At 39.0% G+C, this 12,672-nt stretch overlaps 1 protein-coding gene across 6 annotated transcripts in view; it reads right to left on the bottom strand.

Annotated features, from left to right (window-relative positions):
• The window catches only part of LMLN (leishmanolysin like peptidase), a 75,370-nt gene that overhangs the window by 44,467 nt on the left and 18,231 nt on the right, over window positions 1-12,672 (bottom strand). For all 6 annotated transcript variants that reach the window (XR_008553850.1, XR_008553852.1, XR_008553851.1 and 3 more), the window contains exons 9-10: window positions 2,815-2,932; window positions 1,342-1,449 (exon numbers count right to left, since the gene is read on the bottom strand). Coding sequence is in view for 1 of the 6 variants with exons in the window: in XM_037525394.2 (XP_037381291.1) it covers window positions 1,342-1,449; window positions 2,815-2,932 (226 nt within the window). In the remaining 5 variants the exon portion in view is untranslated. The remainder of the gene's footprint in view (window positions 1-1,341; window positions 1,450-2,814; window positions 2,933-12,672) is intronic.

The following is a 12,672-nucleotide window of genomic DNA, read 5'->3' as shown; positions in this document are numbered from 1 at the left end:
TGAACTTGTACTTTGTTACTTATTGGTTTTGTTAGTGCGCTGGTATTTATTTTTCCCACACAATTTTAAAGAAAGATTTTTCAGAAGAACACATACTGCATACCATTACTGCCTTGGAAAGATGTCAAAGATACATCGTTAAGTGAAAAAGTGTATGAAAGTATGAACCCATTAAAAAACAAACCAATAACTGACATTATAGCAACACAGGTTTGAACTGCATGGGTCAATTATACATGGATTTCTTATAACAGATGACATAAACTTTTGGTATCGATAAATGCTGTAAATGTAGTATGTCTTATGATATTTTTATATCATTTTCTATTTTCCAGTTTATTGTAAGAATACAGTATAAAAGCCTCATAACATACAAAATGTGTGTTAATCAACCATATCAATGGTTGGGTTTTTAAACCTAATAGCAACAGGCTATTAGTAATCAAATTTTGGGGCAGTCAAAAGTTATGTGTGGATTTTCAACTCTAGGCTGAGTGTTACACCTAGCTCCCACAGTATTAAATGTATTTTGCCATATATACATATTCTAATATATATACCATTTCTGGAAGGTTATATAAAAATTAAAAATAGTGGTTACATTTCAGAAGTGGAGCTAGATAATTGAAATGAGATTTTTTTAACTTTTTACTTTATAACATATTATTGCATTGAAAAACTTTTATGAGTAAGAATTGCTTTTATCAAAGAAAAATTATGTTCAGGTGGGGCCTCCCTGGTGGCACAAGGGTTTAAGCGTCAGCACTATGAAGCTATCAGCAGCCACTGCAATAGGAGTTCAATCCCAGGCCAGGGAGCTGACCCACATGGTGTAGCAAGACCTCTCCTGTCTCACCCACTGCTCCCCTCAGCAGTGTATTTCAGTAGATCTGTCTGTTCTGCTTCTCACTCTGTCTGTGGTAAATCCTCTCACTCCCCGCACCTCTGGCCTACACTCCAGCTCTTGTATGCATAAATAAATCTTCTAAAAAAAAGAAAAATTGGGCCTCCCCGGTGGCGCAGCGGTTGAGCGCTGGGTTGCTAAGCTGCCTGCAGCCTCTGCAGCGCCGGTTCAATTCCCGCTCCCCGGCCACCGGAGGAGGGTCCCACATGGCGCGCAGACCTCTCCTGCCGCCCGCTGCTCCCCTCAGCAGTGTACTTCGGTCCTTCTGCCTGCTCTGCTCCCCGCTCTGGCTCTGGTGAATTCTCTCACCCTCCCGCGCTTCCGACTGTACCCAGTGCTTGTGTGAATAAATAAATAAATAAATAAATCTTAAAAAAAAAAAAAAAAAAAAAAAGAAAAGAAAAATTATGTTCAATAAAATTTTAAAATAAACTCACCTCTAATAACCGCTTTTCCCAGTGGTTGAGTTCAGTGCCCATACCACCTTGATTTTCAAGTTCCATTCCCTCCAGAATTGGGCAGTTAAAGTGTTTTCGGGCTTCATCCTAAAAATGACAAAAAAATATAAACCCAGGGCCTCCCCGGTGGCGCAGCAGTTGAGTGCTGGGCTGAGAAGCTGCCCGCAGTCTCTGCAGCACCGATTTGATCCCTGGCCACCGGCGAGGGTCCCACATGGCACGACAGACCTTTCCTGCCTCGCCCGCTGCTCCCCTCAGCAGTGTACTTCGTCAGTCTGCCTGTTCTGCTCCCAACTCTGGCTCTGATGAACCCTCTCACCCTCCTGCACTTCCGACTGTACCCAGTGCTTGTGTAAATAAATAAATAAATAAATATATAAACCCAACAAAAGTACAATAAGACAACAGCAAACTTTTTATCACACTGAATATATTATAATAAAGTAGACATTAAAGAATTATTTTGGTGAGAAAAGAGAAAATTCCTAAGTGTTAAATATAACTAAAATATTTTGAAGCCGTCACACTCTTCTTTGATTGTAAATTAATATTTCACTTATTTTTTTTTTTCCTGCTCTGAAAATTTGACTTTAAGTCACATATAATTCAAAAAAGTTATGGATTAATATGATTGTACTTTGTAAATTTCATGTCAATAATTTTAAGTCAGTTATAAAATGTCCTTATTATGGATATAGATTTTTGTAAGAAAAAAATTGTTTATTAGAATGAAATTTTGCTCATTTGATTTTATCTATTTTTCCAGTAGATGTCTAGGGATGGGAAATATCCCAAGAGCAATGCAAAAATTCAGAAAGCAGAGAGAGCTGTGTGTTATCAGGGAATGGGGAGAGCAGAACAGGTTTCTGTCATTAAATAAATGTCAAATAAGTAAGGTATTGAAAGAAACCCTGTGATAGTTAATTTTATGTGTCAATTTGGCTGGGCCACAATGGCCAGATATCTGGTCAAATTTTATTCTGGATGTTTTCTTGAGGACTTTCTTGGATGAGAGTAACGTCCCTGTGTTACTTTAAATAAGTGGACTTTGGTCCTCCTTGGTGGCACTGGGGGTAAAGTCTCAGCACTGTCAAGCTATTGTCAGCCACTGTGGCACGAGTTTAATCCCTGTCCAGGGAGCTGACCCACATGGCACATTAGACCTCTCCTGTCTTGCCCACTGCTCCCCTTAGCAGTGTATTTCAGCAGATCTGCCTTTTCTGGTCCCCACTCTGTCTCTGGTAAATCCTCTTATCCGCCACACCCCACTCCCCTCACCTCTGGCCTATACCCTAGTTCTTGTGTACATAAATAAATCTTTTAAATATATCTTTAAAAAAAGATTATTTTTAAAAAAGTTTATTTAAATCTTTTTTAAAAAACAAGAAAGGACAATAATGAAGGAAAAGAGCAAATGGTTTATGAGACATGAAGAGATTCAGCAACACTTACCACAACACGAGGTGTTACTAGGAGGTACACAGTGTGAGGCACTATTTTATTATTTCGAACATTCCATACTCTTTCTACCTTTCGAACTACTTTATCACTCCACTGATATAATCCAAGACTGCAATTAAAGAATAAAAAGTCATTTTTACTAATTCACCACCGCTTTAAATGTAAAAGTATTTATAATACAAATATTGAAATAAAAATATTTGATTTTATTATTTACTAAGTCCACCCAAAGAACTTGATAGTATGTTTTCATTTAATATTTTCAACAACTTTATAAGATTATCATCGATATTCTGCAGATGAAGAAAAACAGAGATGAAGTAATTTGTTCAAGTTCATATAGCTTATTACTAGGCCAAACTAAGAATGAATTACTTCCTTTTAACAAATTTACTGCATAAAACAAAAGCAAGTCCAGAGACATATCCAACTATATAAGGAAATTTAATAAAAAAGATAACATTTTCTTTTTTTTAAGACTTATTCATTTATTTATATAAGCACTGGGTATAGTCAAAAGCATTGGAGGGTGAGAGAATTCACCAGAGCCAGAGCGGGGAGCAGAGCATGCAGAGCGATGAAATACACTGCTGAGGGGAGCAGCGGGCGCGGCAGGAGAGGTCTGTCATGCCATGTGGGACCCTCGCTGGTGGCCAGGGATCGAACCGGCACTGCAGAGCCTACGGGCAGCTTCACAGCCCAGCGCTCAACTGCTGCACCACCAGGGGAGGCCCAAAAAGATAACATTTTCATTTAGTGGAAAACATAAGTTACTTAATGATTGTGCCATGAAACTGATTATCCATGTAGGAAATAAAAATTAAACCTCTATTTCATTCCATCTACAAAAATAAATGCCATACAGAGGTTAACAAAAAAGGCAGAGTAAGGATCTCTGAAAAGTCTCTGCCTCATTGAAAGCAATGAGAAAAGTAGCAAAATTGGTTAAATCAATTTTTTCAGAACTCTGGAAATTAACCAAAGGCTGGCAGCAATCCAGGAAACATTTAGTTAGGAAATATGGGTGAATCTCAGCAAGAACAGCAAGCTTTATGGCATTTTTCTATGCCATCTCTCCCAGATCTGTGACAGTCTTGAAAACCAACAGCCCACAATGCTGGAAAAACCAGAGGGCATAATGGATTGCAGAATGCATTTAAAAAATATATGATCCAATTACATATCCACAAAAAAGACACAGATCAGACTCAAGGACACACATAGGTTGAATGTAGTAAATTGATTAAAATGATATGCTATGCAAAGAATATTAAAAAGAGCTGGATGGCTATGCTATAACCAGACAAAATAGACCTTAAGACAATAATTGGTACTAATGACAGACCAACATTTTATATTGAAGAGTAATTCCAAGAATATATAACAATTATAAACACAAATGTTTTACTAAAGAACTCCAAAATACATGAAGCAAAAATAAATTCTGAATGGTTTAGTTGTCTATGAAACTAAAAATATCAAATAATTCACTAGAAGAAATTCAGGATAATATTTTTATAATCTTTGGAGGGTAGGAACGTTCTTAAACAATAAAGGAAAAATAGATTAATAATATGAAATTTAAAAATATTTCTATATGGGGCCTCCCTTGTGGTGCAAGGGGTTAAGCACAACACTATGGAGCAATCTGCTGCCTCTGCCAGCAACTCATATGGCACAGCAGACTTCTCCTGCCTTGCCCACTGCTACCCTCAGCAGTATATTTCAGTCAGTCTACCCGTTCTGTTCCCCACTCTGTCTCTGGTGAATCCTCTCACCCCCTGCACCTCTGGCCTGTTACCCCAGCTCTTGTATGCATGAATAAATAAATCTTAAAAAAAAAATTTCTATATGGCAAAAATATAATCAATGAAATAAAAAGATAACTAAAAGAGAAAATATTTTCAATAAACATGAAAAAGAATATTCTTTATTTATAAAGATCTCTTACAAAGTGAATAGAGGGAAAAAATAACCTCAACAATAGACAAATAAAACAAATAGCATAAAAAGAAAATACATGTGATTAAAACCTTACTAGTAGTATTGAAAATACAATGAATTACCATCTTTTACCCATTAGATTGGCCTAAAGAGAATTTACAATATCCAGTATTGGTAAAGTGATACAAAATCACTCATAGATCTTTGGAGAACAGTTTTAAATTCTCTCTATAACCTAAATAATTTTCTCTGATTTTTCTCCAGGTAATCCTATCATTAACCCTATGTAACTCTCATTTTCACCAACAAAATATAAAGAGATCCTACAATTATTTAGTGAAAATTTTAAACATACAAAATGCTGACAGAATTATACAATGAACTTCTATATACCAATATTCATCACTAAGATGCTACTGTTCTATCATATATTTGTTTATCTACCCAAGCTTTAGAGAGGGTATTTTTAATTCTTTTCATCTTTTTTCCATTGCAAATGAATGTTTAAATGTAATAGTAAACAGGGCCTCCCCTGTTGGCGCAGCAGTTGAGCGCTGGACTGTGAAGCTGCCCGCAGCCTTGGCAGTGCCGGTTCGATCCCCGGCCACCGACGAGGGTCCCACATGGCACGACACACCTCTCCTGCCGAGCCCACTGCTCCCCTCAGCAGTGGATTCTGTCAATCTGCCTGTTCTGTCCCCTGCTCTGGCTCCCTCCCTCACTTCTGACTGTACCCAGTGCTTGTATAAATAAATAAATAAATAAATAAATAAATCTTTTCTTTTTTTTAATGTAATAGTGAACAAAGTCAACAAAAAAATAAATAGCTGTACCTTATTAAACACTCCAGTATCTCCTCACTACTCATACTTCACACTTCAAAATTAACCATTACTCTAAGTAATTACATTAGGGCTAAGTCCAACTCTGTGAGTCTAATAACTGAATTTCTTATACCCCTAAGATCACCAATTATATTGTGAGATTTCCTACTATGGATGAATACCCTCAATGTAAGAAAGTAGAACAATATATCAGCTTTACCAATGGTTCTTGTATCTGGGTATATCTTTCCTCTTTATCTACATCACTATGTAGATGATGCCTATATCACTATAAGTTTTTCCACAAAGACCATAATTGTTAGGAAATGCCAGACTTCTCCCACACCACCAAACATAATCTAGTAATGAAAACATCTATTTCTACATTAGAATTTCATTTTTTCACACATACTCTAAAAGATATGATGAAAAAGTATTATCTGCTTTAATAATGATTTAATTCTAGCTATTTTAATAGAGATCTTTGTAACTAAATAAAATACACATAAAGTAAACAAGTCTTAAGTGTAAGGATTGACTAACTTTATTCTATATCCTTAAAAACTACTCTGATAGGAAAGCGCAGAACCCTGCTCCCCTCCCCCGCCCACAGAGTCGGAGAGCGGCAGAGAGGAGGAAAACAACAAACTAAAACGACCAACAAGAACAAACGACGCAGCAAGCGGGACTGTGAGTGGAAAGGAACTATTGCAGCCACCACACCCCGTGAACGGGAGCTGAGGCGAACCCTGCAGGATTCGCCGCGGCGGTGAGCGAACGGCTCCGGGCGCCATTAGAGAAGAACAAAGACCCCGGGAGACGCGCACACAGCCCGGGCTGCCGGTGAGCTTGCGCGGGAAAGCGGCGCGCTTGGCGCACTTGAAAAGCAAATGCAGACCAGGATCGCAGCTGCCCAGGTCCCCGCGCCTGCGACCTAGGCTTGCGGGGAGACGCGCGGAGGTCCTCACTGAGGTGAAGGTCCCTCCCTGAGTGAGCAGGAACCAGGCGCCCAGGCACGGGAGCGGTGCAAAAGGCGCCATTCCCGCGCCACTGAACTGGGCTACAGCCCACGTCCTGGACATGAGGGCTTTGAACTGAGACCCGGGGCACGAAAATTCGGGGCGTGGGTTCTCCACGACGGTGGGGCACAAGGCAGACACAGCACCCCAAAGCTGTTGAGGTTTACCCTACCATTCCCGCTCTGTTCCCTGTCCCACGGGGTGGGGGGGTCGAAAAACAGCCCCCCAAGGACAATAGGAGAGATCTCTGGCGCCACCTAGCGACCAGGAAAAAAAAGTCACTAACACCCCATAGAACAGGAAATTTCTTAAGACTGCTTGAAAAGGGCAGAAGGCTTCTGGAGGACCCAGTGGCCAGCCGGGAAGTTAGCCCACCCCACGCCAGGCCCCTTCCGACCAGCAGTCTGAGCCCACAGAGGGAGCAGGCACCCACGTCCGGGGCAGACCGGGGGCGCAGAAGAGTGTGCCTGAAACCGGAGGCGCAGGGACTGCATCCCGCTTTGCCATTTTAGAACAGGGACATTTCTTCAGTAAAAACTGCCTAAAACCAGCAGAAAGCTCCCCCAGAAGACAGAGATGGCACCTGGAAGAGCCAGAGGGGAGCGGAGAAGTTCACCCAAGATGCCAGTCAGTCCGAGCAACACAGTATCCCAACGCATACGACAAATTAGAAAACAGACAGTAGGGAGTAGAAGAACCACACGCAACCTAACAACTCCTCAGGAAAGAAGCACACCACAAAAAGAAAACCACTCCCCAGATTGCAACGACAGCAACTTGGAAGAACTTCTGAGCCTTCCAGAAAGAGAATTTAAAATTGCCATGATTGGGCCTCCCCGGTGGCGCAGCGGTTGAGCACTGGGTTGCGAAGCTGCCCGCGGCCTCTGCGACGCCGGTTCGATCCCCGGCTGCTCCCCGGCCACCGGAGGAGGATCCCACATGGTGCGCAGACCTCTCCTGCCGCCCGCTGATCCCCTCAGCAGTGTACTTCGGTCCTTCTGCCTGCTCTGCTCCCCGCTCTGGCTCTGGTGAATTCTCTCACCCTCCCGTGCTTCTGACTGTACCCAGTGCATGTATAAACAAAAAACAAACAAACAAATATAATAAATAAATAAATAAATAAATAAAAATTGCCATGATTAAAAAAGTGATAGATCAGAAGAAGGAAATAGAGTCCCTAAAGAGGGAAGTAAAAGAAATGCAGGAGATCAAAGAATTAATGGAGGAACTAAAGAACTCTGGGAAAAGCAATGAAAGCAGAATAGATGAAATGGAAGAACAAATAAGTACTCTTGAAGACACAGAAATAAAAAGAACCAAAACATAAAAGGAAAGAGAAGTACGAAGGAAAAAGAATGAAGAAAGACTTCGGGAACTATCTGACTCCATGAGGAAAGGAAATATAAGAGTTATAGGAATTCCAGAAGGAGAGGAGAGAGATGTAGGAACAGAGAAAATATTCCAGGAGATAATTGAAGAGAACTTCCCCAATGCGAAGAAGGAGCTGAAAATTGATATACAAGAAGCAAGAAGAAACACCAAACTTCCACGATGAAAGGAAAAACACAGCAAGACACATAATAGTAAACCTCCCAAGAATCCAGGACAAGGAAAAAATAATGAAGCTGACAAGAGGGAAGAAACAGATAACATTCAAAGGAAAACCAATCAGGCTGACATCAGACTTCTCTGAAGAAACACTACGGGCAAGGAGAGAGTGGAGGACATAGTCAACAGACTTCAAGAAAACAGATGCCAACCAAGAATACTCTATCCCACAAAGCTCTCTTTCCTCCATGAAGAAAGAATATGGACCTTCCCAGACAAAGAGAAACTCCGGAATTTCATTACGACTAAACCCCACTCCAAAAAATACTACAAGGAATCCTAAAGCCAGAACCTCAGAGGGACGAATAACAACGAAAGAAGACCAAAAAAAAAAAAAGTTATTAAAAGAATAAATAAATAAAATCAAAGAAAGACAAACATAATGGCAAATACAGATGCTAACATATCAATATTAACTCTAAATGTAAATGGACTAAACTCTTCAATAAAAAGACACAGAGTTGCAGCCTGGATTAAGAAACAAAACCCAACCTTTTGCTGTCTCCAGGAAACACATTTAGCTACAAAAGATAAAAATAGGCTCAAAGTCAAAGGATGGAAAACAATCCTACAAGCAAATGGGCCAAAAAAGAAAGCAGGAACAGCTATACTTATATCAGATAAAACAGACTTCAAACTCAAAAAAATAAAAAGAGACCCCAATAGTCACTACATTATGATTAAGGGGACAATACTTCAAGAAGAAATAACACTCATTAACATATACTCATCAAACGAAAGAGCACCAAAATATATCAGGACAACTGTTGTCCTCTGTGAAAACAGACATCAGAGAAAACACATACGTAGTGGGAGACTTCAACACACCACTATCAAAATGGATAGATCAAAGAACAAAAAATAAGTAAAGAAAACTAAGCTCTAAATAAGGACCTAGAGAGCATTGGGCTTAAACAGACATCTATAGAACACTAAACCCAAAAAAAAAACGGAGAGCATCCAACATTTTCTCAACACACACGGATCATTCTCCAGGATCGATCACATACTGGGGCACAAGACAAACATCAACAGATACACCAAGATTGAAATCATACCAACCATCTTTTCTGACCACGAAGGCATCAAACTAGAAATAAATCCATAAAAAGAAAGGCAAGGAACAATCCTACCTATGGAGATTAAAAACCACACTACTGGAAGACCACTGGACTAACGAGGAGATCAAAGAAGAAATTAAAAATTCTTTGAATTGAAATGACACGGAGGACACCAATATCCTAAATGTATGGGATGCAGCAAAAGCAGTAATAAGAGGAAAATATATAGCAAAGAAGCTCACATCAAAAAACACAGAAGAACTCAAAGAACAACCTAATATCTCGAAGCTCAAAGATCTAGAAAAAGAACAACAAAAAAACCCCAAAACCAGTAGAAAGAAAAGAAATAATGAAAACCAAAACAGAAATAAATGAAATTGAAACTAAAAAAACAATCCAAAAGATCAATGAAACCAAGAGCTGGTTCTTTGAAAAAATAAATAAAATAGACAAACCCCTAGTCAGGCTCACAAAGGAAAAAAGGGAGAAAGCACAAATACACAGGATCATAAATGAAAGAGGAGAAATCACAACGGACACAGCAGAAATCAAAAGAATAATCAGTAACTACTATGAACAGTTATATGGAAACAAGTTCAACAATCTAGAGGAGATGGACAAATTCCTACAACTCTACAATCACCCAAAGCTAGATAAAGAAGAAATAGAACACCTAAACAGACCAATTACAAGCAGCGAAATTGAAAGGGTAATCAATAACCTCCCCAAAAACAAAAGCCCAGGACCTGATGGATTTACAAATGAATTCTACCAAACATTCAGAGACAAATTAGTGCCTATCCTTCACAAACTCTTCCAAAAAATTGAGAAGGAAGGGACAATACCAAACACGTTCTATGAAGCCAATATTACACTAATACAAAACTGAAAAAGGACAACACAAAAAAGGAAAACTATAGGCCAATCTCCCTAATGAACACTGATGCAAAAATCCTCAATAAAATTTTAGCTATCAGAATCCAACAATGTATCCATAAGATAATTCACCACGACCAAGTTGGATTCATTCCAGGGGCACAAGGATGGTTTAACATCCGAAAATCAATCAACGTTATCCAACACATCAACAAAAAGAAATATAAAAACCATATGATAATATCAATAGAGGCTGAGAAAGCTTTCGACAAAGTGCAACACCCATTCATGATAAAAGCCCTTGAAATTCTTGGATACAAGGAACATACCTCAACATCATAAAGGCCATCTATGACAAGCCAACAGCCAGTATCATTCTCAATGGTGAAAAGCTGAAAACAATTCCATTAAGATCTGGAACAAGACAAGGATGTCCACTCTCACCACTGCTTTTCAATATAATACTGGAAGTCCTAGCCAGAGCAATAAGACAAGAGAAAGACATCCAAGGAATCCAAATAGGAAAGAAGAAGTGAAACTATCACTATTTGCAGATGATATGATAATATACATAGAGAACCCCAAAATCTCCACAGAAAAACTAATTCAACTCATCAATCAATTCAGTAAAGTGGCAGGATACAAAATCAACACGCAAAAGTCAGTAGCCTTCCTATACACAAACAATAAATCTGAAGAAGAAGAAATCAAAAAAACCATCCCTTTTATTATTGAAACAAAAAAAAATCAAATATTTGGGAATAAATCTAACAAAAGAGGTAAAGGACCTATACAAAGAAAACTATAAAACACTGTTAAAAGAAATAGAAGAAGACACAAAGAAATGGAAAGACATCCCCTGCTCATGGATTGGAAGAATAAACATTATTAAAATGGCCATCCTACCAAAAGCAATATACAGATTCAATGCTATTCCAATCAAAATCTCAATGGCATTCTTCAAAGAAATAGAACAATTATTGATGAAATTCATATGGAATCACCAAAAACCCCGAATAGCCAAAGCTCTACTGAAAAAAAAAGAAGGAAATGGAGGCATCACACTCCCAGACTTCAAACTATACTACAAAGCCATAATCATCAAAACTGCATGGTATTGGAACAAGAACAGACATACAGACCAATGGAATAGAATAGAAAATCCAGAAATAAACCCACAGATTTATGGTCAACTAATCTTTGACAAAGGAGCAAAGACTATGCATTGGAGCAAAGAAAGTTTGTTCAATAAATGGTGCTGGGAAAACTGGGTCGCTACATGCAAAAGAATGAAGCTTGACCACTACCTCACACCATACACAAAAATCAACTCAAAATGGATTAAAGAACTAGACATAAGACCTGAAACCATAAAATACATAGAAGGAAATATAGGCGAAACACTACGGGATTTGCACATCAAAGACATCTTTACAGACACATCACCCAAAGCAGTGATAGTGAAGGCAAAGATAAACAGCTGGGACTACATCAAATTAAAGAGCTTCTGCACAGCAAAAGAGACAATAACAAAAACAAAGAGAAACCCCACCAACTGGGAGAACATTTTTGCACCCAACACTAATGATAAAGGACTGATCACAAAAATCTGCAAAGAGCTGATGAGACTCAGCAACAACAAAGAAAATAATCCAGTCAAAAAATGGGCAGAAGAGCTAAAAAGAAACTTCTCTGAAGAGGAAATGCAAATGGCCAACAGACATATGAAAAAATGTTCAACATCACTTGTAATCAGGGAAATGCAAATCAAAACTACCATGAGATACCATCTCACACCAGTGAGAATGGCACATATTAAAAAAACTAGCAACAACAAATGTTGGCGAGGGTGTGGAGAAAAAGGAACTCTTCTGCACTGTTGGTGGGAGTGCAAACTGGTCCAACCACTATGGAGAGCTGTGTGGAGATTTCTGGACCTACTAAACATAGAGCTTCCATATGATCCAGCAATTCCACTCCTAGGTATTTACCCAAAGGACACAGAAACATCAATTCCAAAGAGAACCTGCACCCCTATGTTTGTAGCAGCACTGTTTACAATAGCTAAGCTTTGGAAACAACCCAAATGCCCAAAAATAGATGACTGGATCAAGAAGATGTGGTACATATACACCATGGAATATTACTCAGCATTCAAAAAAGATAAACACATGCAATTTGCAGCAACATGGATGGCGCTGGAAGGGATCATGCTCAGCGAAATAAGCCAAAAAGAAAAAGAAAAATACCGGATGGTCTCACTCATAGCAGGAATCTAGAAAACTTAAATAAGGGACCAGGAAAATGAATATAAGAAAGTGAAAATCAAAATCAACAAAAAACTATGAACCAGAGACACTTTTTGGGGGGGGGGGGGCGGGAGGGGAAGGATTGGGGTCAGAATGGGGCATTTGCAATTGTATGGGGGAATATAAAAATAAAATTTATTATTTAAAAAAAAAAAAAAAAAAAAAAAAACTACTCTGATAAAGACACAGAACAGTGCCAGCACCCCTG

This window comes from Talpa occidentalis, unplaced genomic scaffold (assembly GCF_014898055.3).
Source record: "Talpa occidentalis isolate TD23 unplaced genomic scaffold, MPIMG_talOcc4v2.1 talOcc4.4, whole genome shotgun sequence".
In the NCBI taxonomy this organism is placed as follows: Eukaryota; Metazoa; Chordata; class Mammalia; order Eulipotyphla; family Talpidae; genus Talpa; species Talpa occidentalis.
The sequence above is the reverse complement of the archived record's forward strand: the minus strand, read 5'-3'. Positions and strand labels throughout refer to the sequence as shown.